The 19,764-nt window shown below is 39.6% G+C and overlaps 1 protein-coding gene across 3 annotated transcripts in view; it reads right to left on the reverse strand.

Annotated features, from left to right (window-relative positions):
* The window catches only part of LOC112910991 (complement receptor type 1-like), a 70,754-nt gene that overhangs the window by 31,830 nt on the left and 19,160 nt on the right, over window positions 1-19,764 (reverse strand). For all 3 annotated transcript variants that reach the window (XM_072733379.1, XM_072733377.1, XM_072733378.1), the window contains exons 5-12: window positions 14,386-14,784; window positions 13,536-13,712; window positions 13,334-13,436; window positions 11,953-12,038; window positions 9,715-9,942; window positions 7,328-7,507; window positions 6,609-6,708; window positions 2,072-2,157 (exon numbers count right to left, since the gene is read on the reverse strand). In XM_072733379.1, the coding sequence (XP_072589480.1) occupies window positions 2,072-2,157; window positions 6,609-6,708; window positions 7,328-7,507; window positions 9,715-9,942; window positions 11,953-12,038; window positions 13,334-13,436; window positions 13,536-13,712; window positions 14,386-14,784 (1,359 nt within the window). The remainder of the gene's footprint in view (window positions 1-2,071; window positions 2,158-6,608; window positions 6,709-7,327; window positions 7,508-9,714; window positions 9,943-11,952; window positions 12,039-13,333; window positions 13,437-13,535; window positions 13,713-14,385; window positions 14,785-19,764) is intronic.

The raw sequence follows: 19,764 nt of genomic DNA on the forward strand, positions 1-19,764 counted from the left end.
ATCAGCAGGAGGTTGCTCTCAGATCTCTGGGAGTCCTGACTTGAGGATCCCCCTGGTGGGCTGTGGGCACCAACAACACAACAGGTGCTAAATCCAACCTCCCCCAACTCTGCCATCAGCTGTTTCAAAGTGCTCCAGTGCTCCCCAATGCAGCCTGGAGCCAATGCAGAGAAACAGGTACCAGAGACTTGAGATATCGCTCCCCCTTCTGGAAATCAAAGGAATGGTTTTGAATTCCAAGTGTTGAACTACAGTAAAGAAATAGGGTATGTGCTACTTCAGATGGGATGGCAGAGATACATTGCCAAACACTGTGAAAAAAGAGAAAAGACACAGGAATATCATGTGGCAAAGAGGTAAAGTTGATTCTCCAGCAATTCAGCTCAGAGGCATGGAGTATTGCAATCGAAGTGAGCATTCAAAAGAGCTATTAGGAAGGGATTCGGCGAGCTACAGGAAACTAGAAAGGCATTTCAGTGAACTGAGGAATAAAATTACTGAATAGAGGGACACCTGGGTAGCTCAGCGGTTGGGAATCTGCTTTATTTTTTTTTTAGATTTTATTTATTTATTCATGAAGGACACACACATAGAGACAGACAGAGGGAGAAGCAGGCTCCATGCAGGGAGCCCTACATGGGACTCGATCCCAGATCTCCAGGATCAGGCCCTGGGCTGAAGGCAGCACTAAACTGCTGAGCCACCTGGGCTTCCCGGGCATCTGCTTTAAGCTCAGAGTCCGACATTGGGCTCCCTGCATGGAGCCTGCTTCTCCCTCTGCCTATGTCTCTGCCTCTCTGTGTGTCTCGTGGATAAATAAAATCTCTTAAATAAATTACTGAATAGAGTTCTTTACCAAGATGTGGTATACATATGAGTAGAAAATTACTCAGCCATCAAAAAGAATGAAATGTTGCTCTTTGCAACCACGTTGATGGTGCTAGAGAACTATGCTAAGTGGAATAAGTTCGAGAAAGACAAATACCATATGATCTCACCCATATGTAGAATTTAAGAAACAAAACAGGTGAACATAATATATGGGGAACAAACAAAAGGAGATAGAGGGGAACAAACCATAAGAGGCACTTAATGACAAAGAACCTACAGGGTTGATGGAGGGAGGTGAGTGGGGATGGGCTAGGTGGGTGATGGGTACTAAGGAGGGCACTTGTTCTGATGAGCACTGGGTATTGTACATTAATGATGAATCACTGAATTCTATTCCTGAAACCAATATTGCACTGAATGGGAACTAACTAGAATTTAAATAAAAATTTGACAAAAAAGAACTCTCTATCAAAGAGACTGAAATTTAAGAAAAAAAAAGAACTAGACACTAAACCACCCTTTTATTCATGCACAATAAAGTTTTTTGTATCTCTAAAACAAACAAACTGGACAGAAAGTCTGGAGATGACGAATTTAATGCATCAGTTGAAGAACAGATTAGAGAGTTTAGGAAAAAGGACAGATTAGGTTGAAGAACAAATTAATGATCTGGAGGATAGAAGAGAGGAGAGAACTAGGAGTTTTAAGAATTGGTGAGACCCTGTGAGAGATATTAGATGTGAGAAAAACAAATATAATTGGTCTCCTAGAAGAAAAAGAAAGGGAGAAGGGAACAAGAATTGTCTTAAGAAAAATAGCAGCTGAGAATTTCCCTAACATGGGAAAGGCATTAAACATACAAATCCAGGAAGCTAATAGAACACCCTGGAACACCCCTATGATCTCATTGCAAAAAGACCCATCCAAGATATCTGGTAATGAAAGGCAAAAATCAATGATCAAGAATCAATCCTAAAAGTGAGGAAAATCTTTACACTGCAGAGCGTTCACTCTCAAAGCAGGAAAGGAGGGCAATTTTACCTGAGTTCAGATTCAGTGTTAGATAAATAACCTCCTAAAATAGAGAAACATCCAGAGGGCGATGTGGTGCACACAGGACTCCAAATTTCAAGTATCTGAGAGACTACTCTCTGCAAGACGGATTGGATTTCTTCTTCATAACCTGGGGCTGACTTGGATGGAGCGGAGAGAATTAGGGCAAAACAACACTTCAACTCACTTTCACACATAGGTGCTTCCTTATCCCAAGTGACAGTACTGCCCAAGAGGAGACACGCAGCGGAAGGGGAGCCAATGAGTCGATACCTAGAAGCAAAGAATGAAAAATGATTCTACCCTACACTGGTTTCCTACTTAAGTCATCCTGAGGAAATCATTGCAGGTAGATGTTAGACATCACAGGCAGATTAAGACACAGGAGATGTGTGAACCTCTGCATCTGCAAATTGGTCCTTTCTTTCTTTCTTTTTTTATGATAGGCACACAGTGAGAGAGAGAGAGGCAGAGACATAGGCAGAGGGAGAAGCAGGCTCCATGCACCGGGAGCCCGAAGTGGGATTCGATCCCGGGTCTCCGGAATCGCACCCTAGGCCAAAGGCAGGCGCCAAACCGCTGTGCCACCCAGGGATCCCCTGGTCCTTTATTTCTAAGGACAAGTTTACATTCTCTTACCACTGTCATCCATGTTGATTGCTAGTCCCTCACCACTGAATGCAGTAATTCCCTTCCTCATGGGACATTCTGTACTTGTTATTTTTATTTTTATTTATTCATGATAGTCACACACACACAGAGAGAGAGAGAGAGAGAGAGAGAGAGAGAGAGAGAGGCAGAGACATAGGCAGAGGGAGAAGCAGGCTCCATGCCCCGGAGCCCTACGTGGGATTCGATCCCGGGTCTCCAGGATCGCGCCCTGGGCCAAAATCAGGCGGTAAACCGCTGCGCCACCCAGGGTTCCCTTTGTACTTGTCTTTAGGGAACCTACAAAGCTATTTCAGGGGTGCCTGGGAGGCTCTGTCGGTTAAGCGTCTGCCTTTGGGTCAGGTCATGATCCTGGGGTCCTGAGCAGGGAGCCTGCTTCTCTCTCTTTCTCTGCTTCTCCCCTTGTTGTGCTCTCTCTGTCCAATAAATAAAATCATTTTTTTCTTTTAAAGAGCTACATTATCCATGTGTACTTCCATTCCAGGAAATAATAAGCTCCTTGATTAACCGGGAAGATGTCTTATTAAAATAATCCCATTCTCTGGCACCTCTCCTAGATACTTTCAATCATGTGGTACTCAAAATCTATCTGTTGAGTGAAGGATAGGATGATGGCTTTACGAAGAAGAGTCAAAGGTAAAAGGCAGGGGTCCTTACCTATTGTGCCATAAGATCACTCAAAGTAGGTCACAAAGGTTGGAACATCTCATCATTCATTTTTATTTATTAGGTGTCTATACTGTCACTGTAAGAAACGTCATACAGGATATCCAACCGAGCTATTCACATGCTCCATGTAGAGTAGGGTTAAGCTTGATGAAGATTAAGTAAAAGGTAAGGGGTCTAATGCAATGTCATTAAATAGTAGTCATGGGAACAGCTAGGAACTTGGCAGAGTCTGCTGGTATCTCTAGTACTACATTTCCCTTTCCTTTCTTTTTTTTTTTTATTTATTTTTATTTATTTATGAAAAAAGGCAGAGAGAGCAAGAGAAAGAAGAGAGCCCCAGAGCAGGGGTGAGGGGAAGAGGCAGAGGGACAAGCAGGCTCCCTTCTCAGCATGCCATGTGCTGATGACATGTGGGACTTCACCCCATAGACCTGAGATCATGATCTGAGCTGAAGGCAGATGCTTAACCAACCTAGCTACCCAGGTGCCCCCCCCTTTTTCATTAGTGAGGGACCCTGTATTTTTAACTGGGCCATTGGCCACCTTCCTTGAAGGTTCCCTCCAATTTTGTATAGCCATGTGAGTAGCAGGAACCTATGAAGACTTTCAATAGGCTGCAGATGATAACAAGTAGCTTACAGACATGATTCCTCAGCACATTCAAGTGTGCGTTAAACTTTGTCACAGAGAATGTAAGCTTTCTTTCTAGGAGCCATTTATAAAAGTTGTAACATATCACTCTGCAGAGTGTACTGCAGTGAATTAGCACAAAGGAGAAATCAAAACCGCTCTACACTCTTATTACAAAACAGTAACTCTAGGAATCAACAACCACAGAACAAATACAAAATCCAAAGTTTTGGATCTTGGTCAAAGACAAAAGTAAAATAGCCCTTGCAGATTACTACAGGATAACAATAACACATGATCAGTGAGTCATGTGCTCCAAACAGTGCTTTACAGGGACTCACTTCATCTTTAAAATGACGCTTTGAAGTGAATATTATGCATAGCCCCCATTTTACAAAAGCGAAAGCGGGGTTTAACAAATCTTTCCAAATTCACAGGTTAGATAGTAAGGTTAGATTTGAATAATGTTCATTGTACTCAACAGCCTTTGATGATAAACCTTACATTATTCAGTGTATTCAGTGTCTTCATCATAAGTGCTGATGCAAATATTACTCTTCAAAAATTCCTGGATGCTGATGCCAAAAGTGTCCTTAGAGGAATATTCAGTACTTTGGTTATGTGACAAGAAAAATTTCAGGGGTGCCTGGATGGCTCAGTCCATCAAAAATCTGACTTTGGCTCAGGTCATGATCTCAGGGTCTTGGGATGGAACCCCACATTGGGCTCTGTACTCGGGGAATCAGCTTGTCCTTCTGTCCCCAACCCCCATTCTCTCTCTCTCTCCACAAAATAAATAAACTTTTAAAAAAGAAAATGCAAAAAGAAAATCTTCAAATACATGAACCCAATATTTTACTTTAGAATGTCTTCAAGGTTATATACATGAATATGAAGAAAGCTGATCTGGGGAATTAATAAAATCAATCAGTAAGTAAGAAAAATAGAATGAAATGATAAGTATATCTAAGAGGAGTTCCTTTAAAGTGGCTGATTAAACAAATAGAATTTGCCCAATGGTGACTTCAAAAGATCATGCATCTACAGATACACATGAATGAGAAATTATTGTTATTATATATATTGAAGAAACTTTATGAATATACATTATAAAATACTTTGCAAAAAACTACTTCCTCTCTATCCTAATGAAATCGAAAACATCTGTGAAATGTGTCATTTTGTAGAAAAAATAGAATTTATTAGGATGTACTTAAAAATAGGTGGGACAGCTGATAAACCCCCATCTGTCAGATTCCCTGTTTGCAATCTGTTTGGATACATACCTAGGATTGGAATTGCTGGGTCACGTGGTAATTCCATGTTAACTTTGGAATCACCGAACTGTTTTCCACAGCAGCTGCCCGAATTCACATGCCCACTAGCTATCCCACTAGCAGCCAAATGGATTGCATATTCTCCACATCCTGCCCACACTTCTTTTAGTTTTCATTAAAAAAAATATTAGGATAGCCTTCCTATTAGGTGTGAAGTGGGTTTGATGTGCATTTCTCTAATGACTAATAATGTTGAGTATTTGTTCATGGGTTTCCTGGACATTTGTACATCCTTTTTGGAGAAATGTCTATTCCAATCCTTTGCCCAATTTTTAAAATTGCATTGTAAACATTTATGTTGTTGCATTGCAGGACTTCTTTGTATATTCTGTATAGTAAACCCTTGTCAGAGAAATGATTTACATTCATCTGTGGGCTCTTTTCACCTTCTTGAGGTGTCACTGATGTGGACTGAGGCTACAGTGATTTGAAGGCCTGGTGAACTAAAAAATCAGAAGTTCTTAATGGTGGCAGGAGGGCGGTGATGAGGACAGAATCTATACTTTCCAGATACGGATTGATGCTTGTGTCCAATTTAACCAGCTCTCCCCTCTAAGGGTAGTTGAGCTCCACTGGCATCTGGGTTGCATGTGCATTTTCAGATAAAAATCCTAGAGTCCAATACAGTTCTGTGTTTGTCTCTGAATTTCTGGTGCCAACTGACAAGTAGTACACATTGTTTCATTGCTCCCTCTATGTCGAGGCAATGGTTTCTAGCATGGTTTCCTGGGCCAAGGAAAAGTTGAGGGCAAGAACTCCATAAATGTTCCCACTCAGTGTCCATGTTAATACTTTCACTTCCAGAGCTGTTACGTTAAGACTTCCTCTCCAATCCCTACTTCAAGGTGCTCCAGCCCACCTATAGAACTGGCTGATCTTAGTTAAGAATGGCGCATGCAGGGTTCTGCTAGCATTTTTCCTTTTACTCATTTAGCACGCTGGTCCTTTTGATCCAGTGACTATCTTACCAGGTTTCAACAGGAGCCTGGTACCCTCCCCTCATTAAAATACAAATACAGGGATGCCTGGGTGGCTCAGTAGGTTAAGAGTCTGCCTTCAGCCCAGGGCATGATCTCCAAGTCCTGGGATCAAGCCCTGTGTTGGCCTTCCAGCTCAGCAGGGAGTCTGCTCTGTCTCTCACTATCTCTCTCTCCCTCTGTCTGTTCCTCCCTAAAACTAGTTTTCTCTCTCTCTCTCTCTCAAACACATAAATAAAAATAAAATACGAATACAGATTGCTACTACTTTTTTTATATTCCTTTGATCATATGCCAGTGTTTGACTAACATGTCTATCCAGCAGTCCTCGTTGCTGACTTTTTGAAATGCAGGGGATACTGTAGTTTGCTTGTGTTAGACTACGTCAGGGATAGCCTTGTTGCTTGGAACTCATAACTCAGGGATAGTGCTCCCAACTCACCCTTCATTACAAGAGTAATGAACTGTTGATCCAAATTGAGTATCTGTGATTATTTGCACCATGCCATTGATGGGTTCTGGGGGAGTTCCACATGATTTTCCTGTGAGAAAGAAGCAGAGTTTGGGACTAGGTGTAGAGTTCAATTTACTTTTGTTTTTAAGTTTCAGCCTGGAGTGTAGTATACTGAACGGCCTGTCTAGGCTGATTGCACCACAGGTTTGACCACTTTGAAGACATTCGGCACACAAGCCCAGAATCAAGCAGCTAGAGAGCGCTGCTTTTTAAAGGACTACTCCTGAATCACCCAATAGAATTCATTCATGGATAAAGAATAGTTTTCTCATCCCATCAGACTCCATCAGAGGCCTTGAAATTTGGGATTTCCCCTCCATCTTGCTTTGTCAGACACCATTCCCTGTGTTCTACATACTTTTCTTTTGTGTCCCTATTTCATTCTAATCCGGGTTTTAGCCATCAAAGGCAAACTCGGGGAATGGAAATTTTGCCTGTGATTCCTTTTGTGAGAGACATTCCTGCGAAATAAATGTCGAGTCAAGGTGTGACTCCAGGCAAGAAGAAAGGCTGACCTGTAAGTCTATGCTCAATTTACATATCTTGGACAAACTTCAACATCTTGCCTGCAAAAGGTGAACGTATTATATCGGATCCCACAGATGCATTGACGTACATGAATTAGCTCCCAGGATGGTGTTACTCACGTCTACAGATATCTTTGGCACTCGACCAGACCAAGTTTTCTAAACAGGTGATAGAAAACATATGCTCAGAATACCCAGGCAGACATTTATAATCCAAAGACGTTCCAATTGGAAACTCAGACTCATTGATCGCGGTCGCAGGCTTGGCAAACGGAAACTCCTCTGGAGCTTTACAGTACCCTGGAGAGCAAAACCAGGAATTCCAGAGTGAGCAGAGAGACTTCTACCTCCTCATGCTTTCCAAAGAACTGGTAGATGGGCTCATAGAAACAGAGACTTAAAATAACAACAAGCTCTTCTTCCCCATCAAGTTAACTTAGGATGTGGCTTTCCAACAGCATCTACTCATCAGGAAATTTTTGCTACTTGGAAGACTATTCACCTTTCAGGCCTTTCTGTTCTTGTGTTACCAAGGCAATAATTTTAGCTAATGGTTTCATGGGTCAGGCCTATCAGACTGCCTGTGTGTAGAGTTAACCGTTCCTATCCACCTTTATTGGTGTTAAGGAACACGTGGTTTTACCTTCTCTCTCCATTTATTCCTCCCGACGTCACTCTGAGTGTGTCCACCGAAAACAGTCTCCCTGGCTGAAAATAGCAGTCACTACTTGTAGTGGGTTGAATGATGACCATCCCCCCAAAGTATATCCATTCAGTACCTCACAATGGAAACTTGGAATAAGGGTCTTTTCAGGTATAATTAAGGTAACAATCTCAAGATGAGATCATTTTTGAAAGGTATATTTTCTTTTGATCTGAAAGGTATTTAAAAATCGTTTATTTCCTTGATACATTCTATTTAAAATTGATATTTGTAATGCTTTTGTCATAAATATATGTATATATATATATGTATCAGCTTGTTTCTCTGGATTACTTGTGTTTAATGTTTTATGAGAAGCTTTAAATAGTGTGATTTGGAGAATAAAATTTCTAAGGAAAAATGAAAAAAAAAAAAAAAAGATGAGATGGATCTTCCTAGATTACCAGAGTGGGATCTAAATCCAATGACTGGTGGTGTCTATAAGAGAAAGGACAGGGACATTTGCGACATAGAGACAAGGAGAGAAGGCCATGTGAAGACAGGGGCAGGGATTGGGGTGCTGTGTACAAGGCAAAAAATGCCAGGAACCATCAGATGCTGAGAGAGGGAAAGAAGGATTCTCCTCTAGAGTCACTGGAGGGAGTGCAGCCCTGCCAACTGCTTGATTCCAGACTTCAAGTCCCCAGATGTGTGAAAAAATACCTTTCTGTTGTTGTAAGCCATCTAGTGTGGTAACTTGTATGGCAGCCCTAGGAAAATAAGATACCACTCTTCTCCTTCTGATGCTAAGTCACATCTATTTAAGGACAAGGACAAAACAGACTAATCCACCAGGCAGCTTCATCTAAACAGCTATGTCTTTTTTATGAGAGGGTAGATTGTGTACTGCATTGTTTGAACAGAGCTTATACTCAGCCACCTCCTTTTTTTTTGGAGGAGTTTGCTTCCATTTGCCCATTCAATCAGTAAGCATGGCCGGTGGCCTAGGTAACTGCATTTAAAGAAATCTCACTGGATTCTAAAAGGATTCTAAAATAACCACCCAGCTGGAAGAGGAGGGAGAGCAAAGAAAGGTTAAATGCCTTTCAGCATGTGTTGCCTTTTGTCATTGGGTTCCTTCTTTCTCGCACGCAGTATTCTAAGTCTGGTGCCACATCCCCAGTGTACTTCTGCTTCTGTCTTGGGAAGGCCCCCAGTCAGGCCTCAAGAACCAGGTAACCTCCAGTCGTCAGGAAGAAACAGACTCTTCCTTTTTGTAACTCTTTCCTTGAGCTGACCTTTCTTTGCTTCTAACTCTCAGGATGGAAAAGTTCAAGGACAAAGATTAAGGTGGGGCCCAGAAGCCAGCTGACAAATGGGCATACTTTGAGTGTGGGTCCTAAGCTACAGAGGTAGAGTTACTTAGTGGATTCAGTATAGGACTAGTTAAAGCCTTAGCTAAATAATATCCACATTGCCAGTTTTAGCCTTGCATGCCCACGAACTAGAGGGAAGTGTATCAGTTATCCTAGCTTTGGTTAGTGCTCATAGCCAGCTGTTCTCATGTCCTCTCCACGAATACATTTTTCTTCTAGATTTATACACGGTGTTTACTACCTACCTCTCACCTTTCCCTCTCTCCTCTCACCCCACTCTGCTCACCACCGCACCAAAGAAGAGTTCTTCACATCTTATTATTCACACCCTCTTGGTACTTGGAAACATCTGTTTCCACTATGGCATGCAACTTGGACTGTTGAACTTATGAAAATGCTGAACTCACAAACAGACACCATAATCTTATAAAAATAGGAAGGATCATGGCCAGATGTTCTGAATCCATTTGGTGTAATTGGGTACTGACCAGCAGGACCAGCAAGTACACAGTGAGGGGCAGGGCCGCTCCAAATCCCGTTCCCTTGATTGTCACTGGTGCAGAGGATGGTGCTCTCCCCAACGAGTTTGAAGATCATCCTGCTGGCTGGCTGGTGGTCACAAGTGTAAGTAATTTCTTTTCCATAGGGAATGCGTCCCGAAGAAGTTCCAGTGTGGTGCCCGTTAGGGATAGATGGAGGATTTGGACAAAAGATTTCTGGAAAAAAACACAAGTGTTATAGGTTACATTAAAATGTTTATATTTTGATCTGAGTTTTCCACAATTATGGGATGCTGTGACTGTGTTGCCACTTAGATATTTAAACTCTGAAGGATAATATAGATCACAAAGTAAATATATTAGGGCTTTACTGAGATGCTTCTAAATGAAATGACACTGAAATCAAAGTTCAGATCTCTTTGGAGAGTTAAGGCTTCTGGATAATTGAGAGCTCATCCTTTTAAAATAGAATAAAATCTTCTTAACTGCACTGAGAAGAAAATTATCCATTAATTCTACAGGAATTTTTTTGAGGATCTAATCTATATCAAGTACAATTTAGACAAAAATTTTTTTTTTGACAAAATCTTTTGACATCAAGGATCCTCACTCCAGAGAAGTCTTTCAAAATATATTATACATTTACTATTCGTCTACCAGTGACTTAATCTTTCCTTGATGACTTGTGGCTCTTATGCTCAAAAACAAAATGAATGGTTATAGTAATGTCATCATGATGAGTGAAACATCCCATTGCTCCTATGTTCTTTGGAAGATGCAGAAATATTATGACTTTTGAGATATTTATTGGTTTTTATAGGGATTTTTTTTTCTCACTGAAAAGATACACATTTCTTCCTTTGAGTGTAACTATCTAGAGAAGCTCCTTTCCCCTCTGATTTGATCTGTATTTGGGAAGAGGCTACAATACCTTGAAAGAATTATGAATAAACTAATCAAAGTGGAATAGCTTAACCAATGTTTACACTCTAGTACGTGATTTTAGGTGCATTTAGGTTCGTGGGAGAATTTTTTCTTTGTTTCTTGCATACCTCATAACTATATTTCAGGGTAGTTATGATTTTCAAATGGCTGACTTCCAGATATGGAGGATGGAATTATCAAGTTTCATTATATAAATCAGTACAAAATTTTCAAACAACTCTAGAGTAAAATATACATTTGGAAAAATTCTAGTAGAAACATATATTTTTCAAAGTTATGATCAAAGATGAAGCAGTATCCTGTTTGATTTAATGAAGAAATAAATAAACAGATTGAATATATTAGTAGTGTTTCTGTTAACACATTATATTTCTGTCCTCTTAAAAATGAATATAAGCAACAGAAAACCAAAGTCTTAGTCTGTCTTGTTTACCAGTGTATTCCTAATGTCTAATTATTTTATTGCATTACCCTGGTTTTTTCTTAATAACATTTGATATTATTTGAAATAGTCTATTTAAAATCGTTTTTCCTTGTTGTTTTTAAAGATTTATTTATTTTTTTTAGAGAGAAAAAGAGAGAGCACAAACGGGGAGGGGGGGGGCAGAGGGAGAAGGAAAGAAAATCTCAAGCAGACTCCGAGCTCAGTGCAGAACCTGATGTGGGGCTCGATCCCATGATCCTGAGATCAGGAGCTGAGCCAAAACCAAGAGTCTGACGCTTAACTGACTTTGCCACCCGGGTGCCCCTGTTTTTTTGTTTTTTTGGTTTTTGGTTTTTTTTTTTTTTTTTGCCTTTCCTTCTACACACGAACATAAACAACATGAAAGCAGAGTCCTAGTCCGTCTTGTTTACAGGTGTTTACAGGTGTATTCCCAGTGTCTAGAAGACTGTTTGGTACATGGCACGTGCTCAAAAAATTTTGTTGAAAGAATGAGGCTAGCAATGAATAGATGATCGAGGGAAGGATAGAAATGTTGAAGTGGAACTCACATTTTTGACAGGAAAAATGTTTCAGGCTCTCCATTTCCCTCTATCTATGAAGTATTTCTCTCAACTTGTAGCACACATTATGCTTATAAACATTTATAGGATGATACTCAAAACATATGGTGCTCAGATTTATCTCCCCTGGAAACAATCTTTGCAACAAAGGAATGTTTTGATCAAAAGTGAAGTTAAACAAAGGGGCAAGTATTAGATAATTTTATGAGCAAAACACAGTAGACAAACAAAACAAGAAGGGAGGTGCAGACCTGAACAGACATTCCTTGTACTCACGTTCACACACAGGAACACTGTTATTCCAAAGGCTTTCCGTTCCAACCAAGACACAGTAACTAGCAGAACTCCCCTGTAAGCGGAACCTGAGGAGCAAAAGCAGTAGTGACCGGGTGAGCCCACCATTTCTCTCTCCCCTTTGCAGAAATACAGTCGAATGCCTACGTTAAAGCCCAGGTGACAAAGCCCAGCTCACTTGCTTTCTCAGTGAATAGAGGCTCCAAGATCAAAACATTTGGAAAGATTGACGTTTCCAATGAGGACAGAGCAATAACAACTGTCTCTGGTTTTCAACCTTTAGGAGGTCATCTGTCCCGCCTGCCCTCCGACAGCTCCCTGTTTGTCTCTATAAGGAACTCTGTTCTCTAAGGCAAACCATAGCATTTTCCTCTTTTCATGGAACCAGGGGGAAAAGAACTCCCCGATTCAAGTAAATCAGAAAACATGAAGAAAAACATCAGAGACTACTGTTTTTTTTGTTTGTTTGTTTTTTGCCAACACATTCAGAATGTTCCTGAATGACACCTGCAGCATATCCACATTATCAATGGGTAAAACCACATTATCTAGGAAACATAAGAAAAGGTGAGAAGAGAGGATTCTCTGGAGGACCGTCCTCCTTAAACATCTGGCTTATTGTCAGCCCAGTGGCTGCTTGTATTGCCTCCAGGTCTCTGTTGGGTGACAGATGCCTGCCAGGCATCCCTGGGATATATTGAGAACACTTGCTCCATCATCCATCTTTCTGCCTGTCGATGGTGTTGGAACATAATACCAAGATCATTTAGATTCCCATAACTGGTTAATGACATCGCTTGAAACGTGAGCATCCGTCTTCATGCTCCTTCAACACAGCCTGATTCTAATTAGATGATATATAATTAGATTTTAAAATACTCTTATTTACTCTTTCACTCCAATTCCAAATTCCACTGTGGATTGGTTTAAATTTTTCTTGACAAATTCTCACATGTTACTTATCAATGACTTTCTTTTATATACCAACCTTTTTTTTTTTTTAACAACCCCTTTGCAATATTTATCTCCTCATGCCTCCAGGTCACTCCAGGTCTCCTCATGCCTCCAGGTCACTTTTTATTCATTCATGTAATGTTTCACTTAGATATTCAAGATCTGTTGTCAGACCTGCTGCTCATTATAATTATCAAGTTTCCTTTTTAAGCATCTGTTCATGGTTCTGTCTGGCTCCTACCATCCTTCCCATTCAGGGTTTCAGATATTAGTCCTCTTGGGAACTTCTTTTCTGTTAGGCAGCTTGCTTTTTGGATAGATTCCCCACTCCCACCCCCCCATTGCCCCTGGTGTCAGCATATCGGCATCAAGCCCTGAGACTCTTGTCTCTAGGCTGGGTCACACTCACCCCTCATCACACACGAAGGACACTTTTGCCCCAAGTTGAAGACTAATTGGAAAGAGCACATGACCATTAGGGAGTTGGTCCAGGAAGTCAGCACATGATTTCCCTAGGAAAACAGCAACAACGGCAACAAACAGAAGTAAGACTACCATGTGAGGAACAAAAAGACTGGCCTGCAAACAAGTGAAAGTGAAAGTGTAGGCACCTTCACATCTTGGGGCTGCTGGGCTCCAGTCTCCCTGGGGTGTACAGCGCAGAGAAGCAGCCCCTTGGAGCTCATAGCCGGGCTCACAGCTGTAGAACACTTCCTGTCCGGGGGAAAAACTGTCCTTGTTCCTTGCGCTGTGCTTACCGTGGAAAATATCTGGAGGTGCCTGACATGCTGTGGAAAGAACAGGGGCAAAGTATCAGTCAGTTAGGGGAAATGTCTTTTGCTAAACTCTCACCCTTACCAGGAGGTAGGAACTCATCCATAGAGGAGTTCAGGTGTAACAAAGGAAATCCAATGATACTCCAGCCCCCACCCCCCACCCTGTTACTGCTATAGAAGTGAAGCATATGGCAGAGATGTAGCCAAAGATCTCACAGCTAGTAAGAGGCAGATGATTAGAACTGAGTTCTTCCCAGCACAAGGTAAAATGCATTCCCAGGGAAGGGAGCCCTTTCTCTAGTGCTGGCTATTCAACATGGAATTATCAGCCCTATTGTAAAGGAGCGCTATGAAGTAGAGCTGAGATGATGTATTTAAAGTGCTTATTGTACAGCTGATTAGAAAGTCCACTTCAGCTTTCAGTATATTTGAGAGAGATTGAGCTGGTGTTTTGCTCTGAGAATTGCTCAATACGAGATTCCCTTTCAAAATGAAGGCGCATATGCATAAGTGCACACACCTATACAAGGCTACACGCTTTCTTAGTTTCATGCTTCATCCCCCCAGATTGCCTTACACCGCTCACCATGCATCCTTCTTCTGGAACAAACACTGATCGGGATCCTGATCCTCTCTGACAACTCATGCCCTTTGTAGATCCCTTCAAAGCCTCAGTCGGACTCACCCCTAGTGCAGCTTGGCAACTCCGGCCCCCATTTGTTTTGGCGTTGGCAATACACGTTGGAGGGTCCTTCCATGACAAAGCCAGGCTTACAGATAAACCTCACGGTTTCATATAAGAAAAATAAACTTTTGTTCTCAGATATCCTTATAGCATTTTCAATGACTGGAGGTGTGCATCTATTAAGTACAATGCACTGAGGGGGAAGGTCGCTCCACGTGCCAACTCGATTGTCTTCGCTGGTACAATATATTGATGGGTTGCCCACAAGCTCATACAGCTTTTCCCCTCTATGTCCAGTATTGCAGCGATAGGTCACCACGGTTGCATATGGAAAATATTCTCTGTTGGTGCTAAGGAAATCTCCATTGGCAATGTCCGGGGGTGGCTCACAATGAATAGCTGGGAAAAGAGACTGCAACTTAAATCATAGTGAATTAAAAAAACTAGTAAGAGTCATCCAATGAGTATAGCTATTTTTACATTTGCTATTTGTTTTAATCTTGGATAACATATAGATACATTTTTACAAAGCTGTAATTTAGGCGGGCATAATAGCATGCTTTCTGCCTTTCCTACTTACACTATTTCCTATAAGCATATGCATTTAAAAAAAAAAACCCACATACTTTCAATTTTAAATAGCTCTTTGATCATATTATTATTATACCATAGTTTACACAGCTTTTCCCCTACTCCTTTCCACTGGCCTTAATTTCCATTTTTGTTATTAGCTCAGTATAGCTTAAAGAAAATAAAAAGACCCTTGCTAAAAGAAAAAATGGAAGCGGAGAGAAACAACCCAGATACACAAGAGTAGGAAATATAATTCAAATATATTTGCATATGTATAAGAAAATTATATGAAACTGCCCAAATGTTAAACATTTTGAAAATCTAAGTGATATAAATAGAAATATAAATTACCAATATTCATTCAAGAAAATATAGAAAGCTAGAATGGAGAAGAAACTTGTAAGAATAGAAAAAATATTTTACATAAAAGTTCTATCAAGTTACTTTCAGGTAATACATACTTCCAAATGTAATTTCAAATGTCTCGCAAAATGTAAAAGACAGAAAACTTACCAACTCATTTTATCAAGCCTAAGTTTGATATCACAACACGATACCCATGTAGAAGTGATCATATATTAGTCCACAAAACACCCTCCATACATTTGAACATGTAGAAGTAGGACATAGTACATTGTATTACTGTAATACCATATAACTAAAACTAAGTAACTTTATCAAAAACTCCCAAACAGGGCAGCCCAGGTGGCTCAGCGGTTTAGCACCGCCTTCAGCCCAGGGCGTGATCCTGGAGACCTAGAATCGAGTCCCATGTTGAGCTCCCTGCATGGAGCCTGCTTCTCCCTCTGCCTGTGTCTCTGCCTCTCTCTCTGTGTGTCTCTCATGAATAAATAAATAAAATCTTTACAAAAACAAAACAAAACAAAACAAAAAACTTCAAAACACTTGAAATTGAAAATAAAATTTCTTGGGGATCCTGAGTGGCTCAGGTAGTTAAGAATCCAACTCTTGGTTTCCGCTTGGGTCATGATCTCAGGGGCCCCGGAGCCCCACATTGTGCTCTGTGCACAGTGGGGAGTCTGCTTGAGGATTCTATCTCACTTTCCACCTGCCCTTCCCCCACTCACTCTCTCTTTCTTTAAAAAAAATAAATACATCTTTTTAAAAATAAGTAAAAATAAAAATTCTTAAGGAGGCTTCTCCTTCTGGTAAGGGCAATCTTAATAATTCAAATCCAACATCACCCTCCTTCCATTTTCTCCCCCCAAGAAAGACTAGAAATGCTAGATAAAATATAAAATATATCTGTGAATGCACCAGAAAGTTAATAAACTAATGAAGCATCACTGGACTATGATCTGATAGAAGATAAAAATCTAGGTGAGAGTCAGGCATTTAGATTGCTCTTCTGCTGGAAGGTTGGCTGAATCGAGAAGGGGCATCTGAACGGTGAGTAGACTTTTGATAGTTTGATGGAGTCAAGGAACAAAAAATGGAGTCCAGGTCCTGCAAAAGTGGAAGCCTTGGTAACACCTTCTGATGTATACTGGGACCTCGAAGCAATAGGCCCTGGGGCTTAAGATTATTGGAGTTGTTCCTCAAGCACTGTAGGTGGCCCAGAAAAAAAAAAAAAGTTTCTGAAATTGAATGAAAATGGTCCCAGATTGCTAGTGTCCCCAGGTTTCTGAAGAAATTGCAACAAAAATCCTTCCTGAAGAAGGTTGATTATCTAAGATCTTGAATTTATTTCTACAGAAAGGTTTTCAAATATAATTCCTGACATACAATCAAGGTTCACCCACTACTGAAAGAGAAAAAATTACATGAAGAAGAGCCAGCATAATCACTGACAACCGAAACTGAACCATTAGGACCCCAGATGTTGGAGTTTTTACTCACAGCTTTAAAATAATTACATTTATCTATTTGAGGATGAAATATATGAAACTTGAACTGTTGGTAAGAACCAGAAGCAAAAACAACAGGGCAAATTTTGAAGGGAACCAAATACAAGTTTTTATAGTTGTAAAATACAATTATTGAAATGAAGAATCTGATAGAATTAACAGCCAGTAAGACACAGTTAAAAAAAAAAATCAGTGAATTGGAAGCTAGGACAGAAGGAAATATCCAGAATAAAACACAGAGAGACAAAAGGATCAGAAATATGACAAAAAGAATAATAAACTTATAGGATAGAGGGATGAGGCCTACCACATGTTTAAATGAATTCCCACAATGAAAGGAGAAAAATATTAGAGCAGGAACATTTGAAGTAATGACTCAGAATTTTCCAAAACTGATGAAAGACATCATTGAACCACAGATTCAAGAATCCATACAAACTCAAGCAATACAAATATTAAAAAAATCTTTAGCTTGACACATCATAGTAGTATTGTAAAAAAAAAAAAAATCAAGAGCAATTACCTTTAAAGGCAGCCAGAAAATAGAGATGATAACTCTTAAAGAAACCATACTTAGGAAGATATTTAAAGAACCTATTGTCAGAAGACCTACACTACAAAAATGCTAAAAGATAATTTTTTAGATTGAAGGAAAATAGTGTCATAAAGAACTGATAGAACAGCAATACGGAGGAAACATAACTGAAAGAGTATGTTTAAGTATAAATACTGCTTTTATGAAAACAATAACGTCTTGTGAGATATATGTAAAAGTACAAAAATTAACACAGTGAAGGAGAAACAGGACATGATCATCTTGATAGATACACAGTGATAAATTAGAGTATAAATTCACAATTAATCTTTTCTCAAGTTAGGAATAAAAGTGTATTTCCTTAATCTGATAAAGAATATCTCCCCCAAACCTTCAGTAAACACTGTGCTTTATAATGACTATTAAAAACTTAATATCATCTCTTCCATTCAACATTGTATTGGAGGTTCTAGCCAATGCAGTGAAGCAAAAGAAATTAATAAAAAAAAAAATACGAGAAAGGAAAGGATTAAAACAAAGGATAATTATTCACCAGTGAATGATTATTGATGCAGCTTATCCAAAAGAATTTACAGATACACTATTGCATTTATAAGTAAATTTAGCAAGATTGCTGGGTCCAAGTTCAAATGATTGCATGTTTAAGAAACAATTAGGAAATGTTACATTTTCCAATGTCTATAATGTAAATCGGCAAATATTATTGAAAGAAATTGAAGAAGATTTAAATAATGGAGAAATATATCATGTCCGTAAATTTAAAACTCAAAAATGTGAATATGTTAATGGTCCACAAATTGATTTACTGAGTCAAGAAAGTCAATACAAATTCCAGTAGGGTTCTTTTTGTGGAAACTGACAAGCTGATTCTAAATTTTATCTCAAAATGCAAAGGGCCAAGAATTACCAAGTAAATTTTGGAAGAACTGCATGGTTAGGGGATATGCCACCAGATATCAACTCTTAATATAATGCTGTAGTAATGAAAATAGTGTGATAAATAAACCGGAGCAACAGAACCTCTCTGAAATGTCACCTGATTTATGGTATTATACTATTGCATTGTGATATACAAAAAATGGTTTTTTAAGTAAATGATATTAGACGAATCGCTTATCCATTAGGGAAAAAAAACAAACAAATTTCTTGACCACACTCCACACCATACAAAAAGTAAACCTGAGATGCATCACAGACTTAACTTGAAAGATAAAATTATGGGCAAAGATTTCTTATGTAGAACACAGAAAGTAGTGACCAGAAAGGGTAGACTTAGTAAGTCTTATTAAAAGACACTATTAAAATGTATATCTTCTATCATCAAAAAACATCATTAAGGAAGCAAGAAGATGAGTTTTAGCCTGGAAGAAAATATTTGTGGGGATCCCTGGGTGGCGCAGTGGTTTGGCGCTTGCCTTTGGCCGGGGGCGCGATCCTGGAGACCCGGGATCGAGTCCCACATCAGGCTCCCGGTGCATGGAGCCTGTTTCTCCCTCTGCCTATGTCTCTGCCTCTCTGTCTCTCTGTGACTATCATAAATAAATAAATAAATAAATAAATAAATAAATAAATAAAATATTTGTGTTACATTTATTGGAAAATCTGAGAATGTATAAAGAATTTCTACAAAACAATAAAAGAGATACACAAACCAGCACCCAGGAGCCCAGAAATTATAAAATATTATGACCAAGTTGAGTTATTCCAAAAAGGTAAAATTGGAATTCAAAATCAGTTTGCCTTTGAAAAAGTAATTCAAACAATTCATTACAGGGACACCTGGGTGGCTCAGCAGTTGAGCGTATGCCTTCAGCTCAGGTTGTGATCCCAGGTCCAGGGATCAAGTCCCGCCTTGGGCTCCCTGACAGGAACCTGCTTCTCCCTCTGCCTATGTCTCTGCTGCTCTCTCTGTGTCTCTCATGAATGAATGAATGAATGAATGAATGAGTGAAATCTTAAAAAAAAACCCAATTCATTATATTAAGAGAGCTATGGAGAAACAATATGATTATTTCAATATATGTAGCCAAAGTGCCTGAAGAACTTCAACATGATTTAATGATAAAAAATTCTTAGCAATGAGGAATATTAGGAAATTTCCTTTATCTGAAAATGGGTATCTACAAAAAGCCTATAGCAAACAATAGAAATATTTCAATCTTTCCCTTTGAGATGGAGAACAAGACAAGGATACCTTCTATCCCCATCAATGTTAAATATTTTAGTGGTGGTCCTAGGTAATATATGAAGGAAATAGAGAGAGAGAGATGAAGGAAGGAAGGAAGGAAAGAAGAAGGAAGGAAGGAAGGAAGGAATGAAGGAAGGGAAGGAAGAAAGAGTTGATTGGTTGCTTCCTTCTAAGTGCACTGGAGAATTTAAGAG

Source organism: Vulpes vulpes, chromosome 13 (genome assembly GCF_048418805.1).
Source record: "Vulpes vulpes isolate BD-2025 chromosome 13, VulVul3, whole genome shotgun sequence".
Classification (NCBI taxonomy): domain Eukaryota; kingdom Metazoa; phylum Chordata; class Mammalia; order Carnivora; family Canidae; genus Vulpes; species Vulpes vulpes.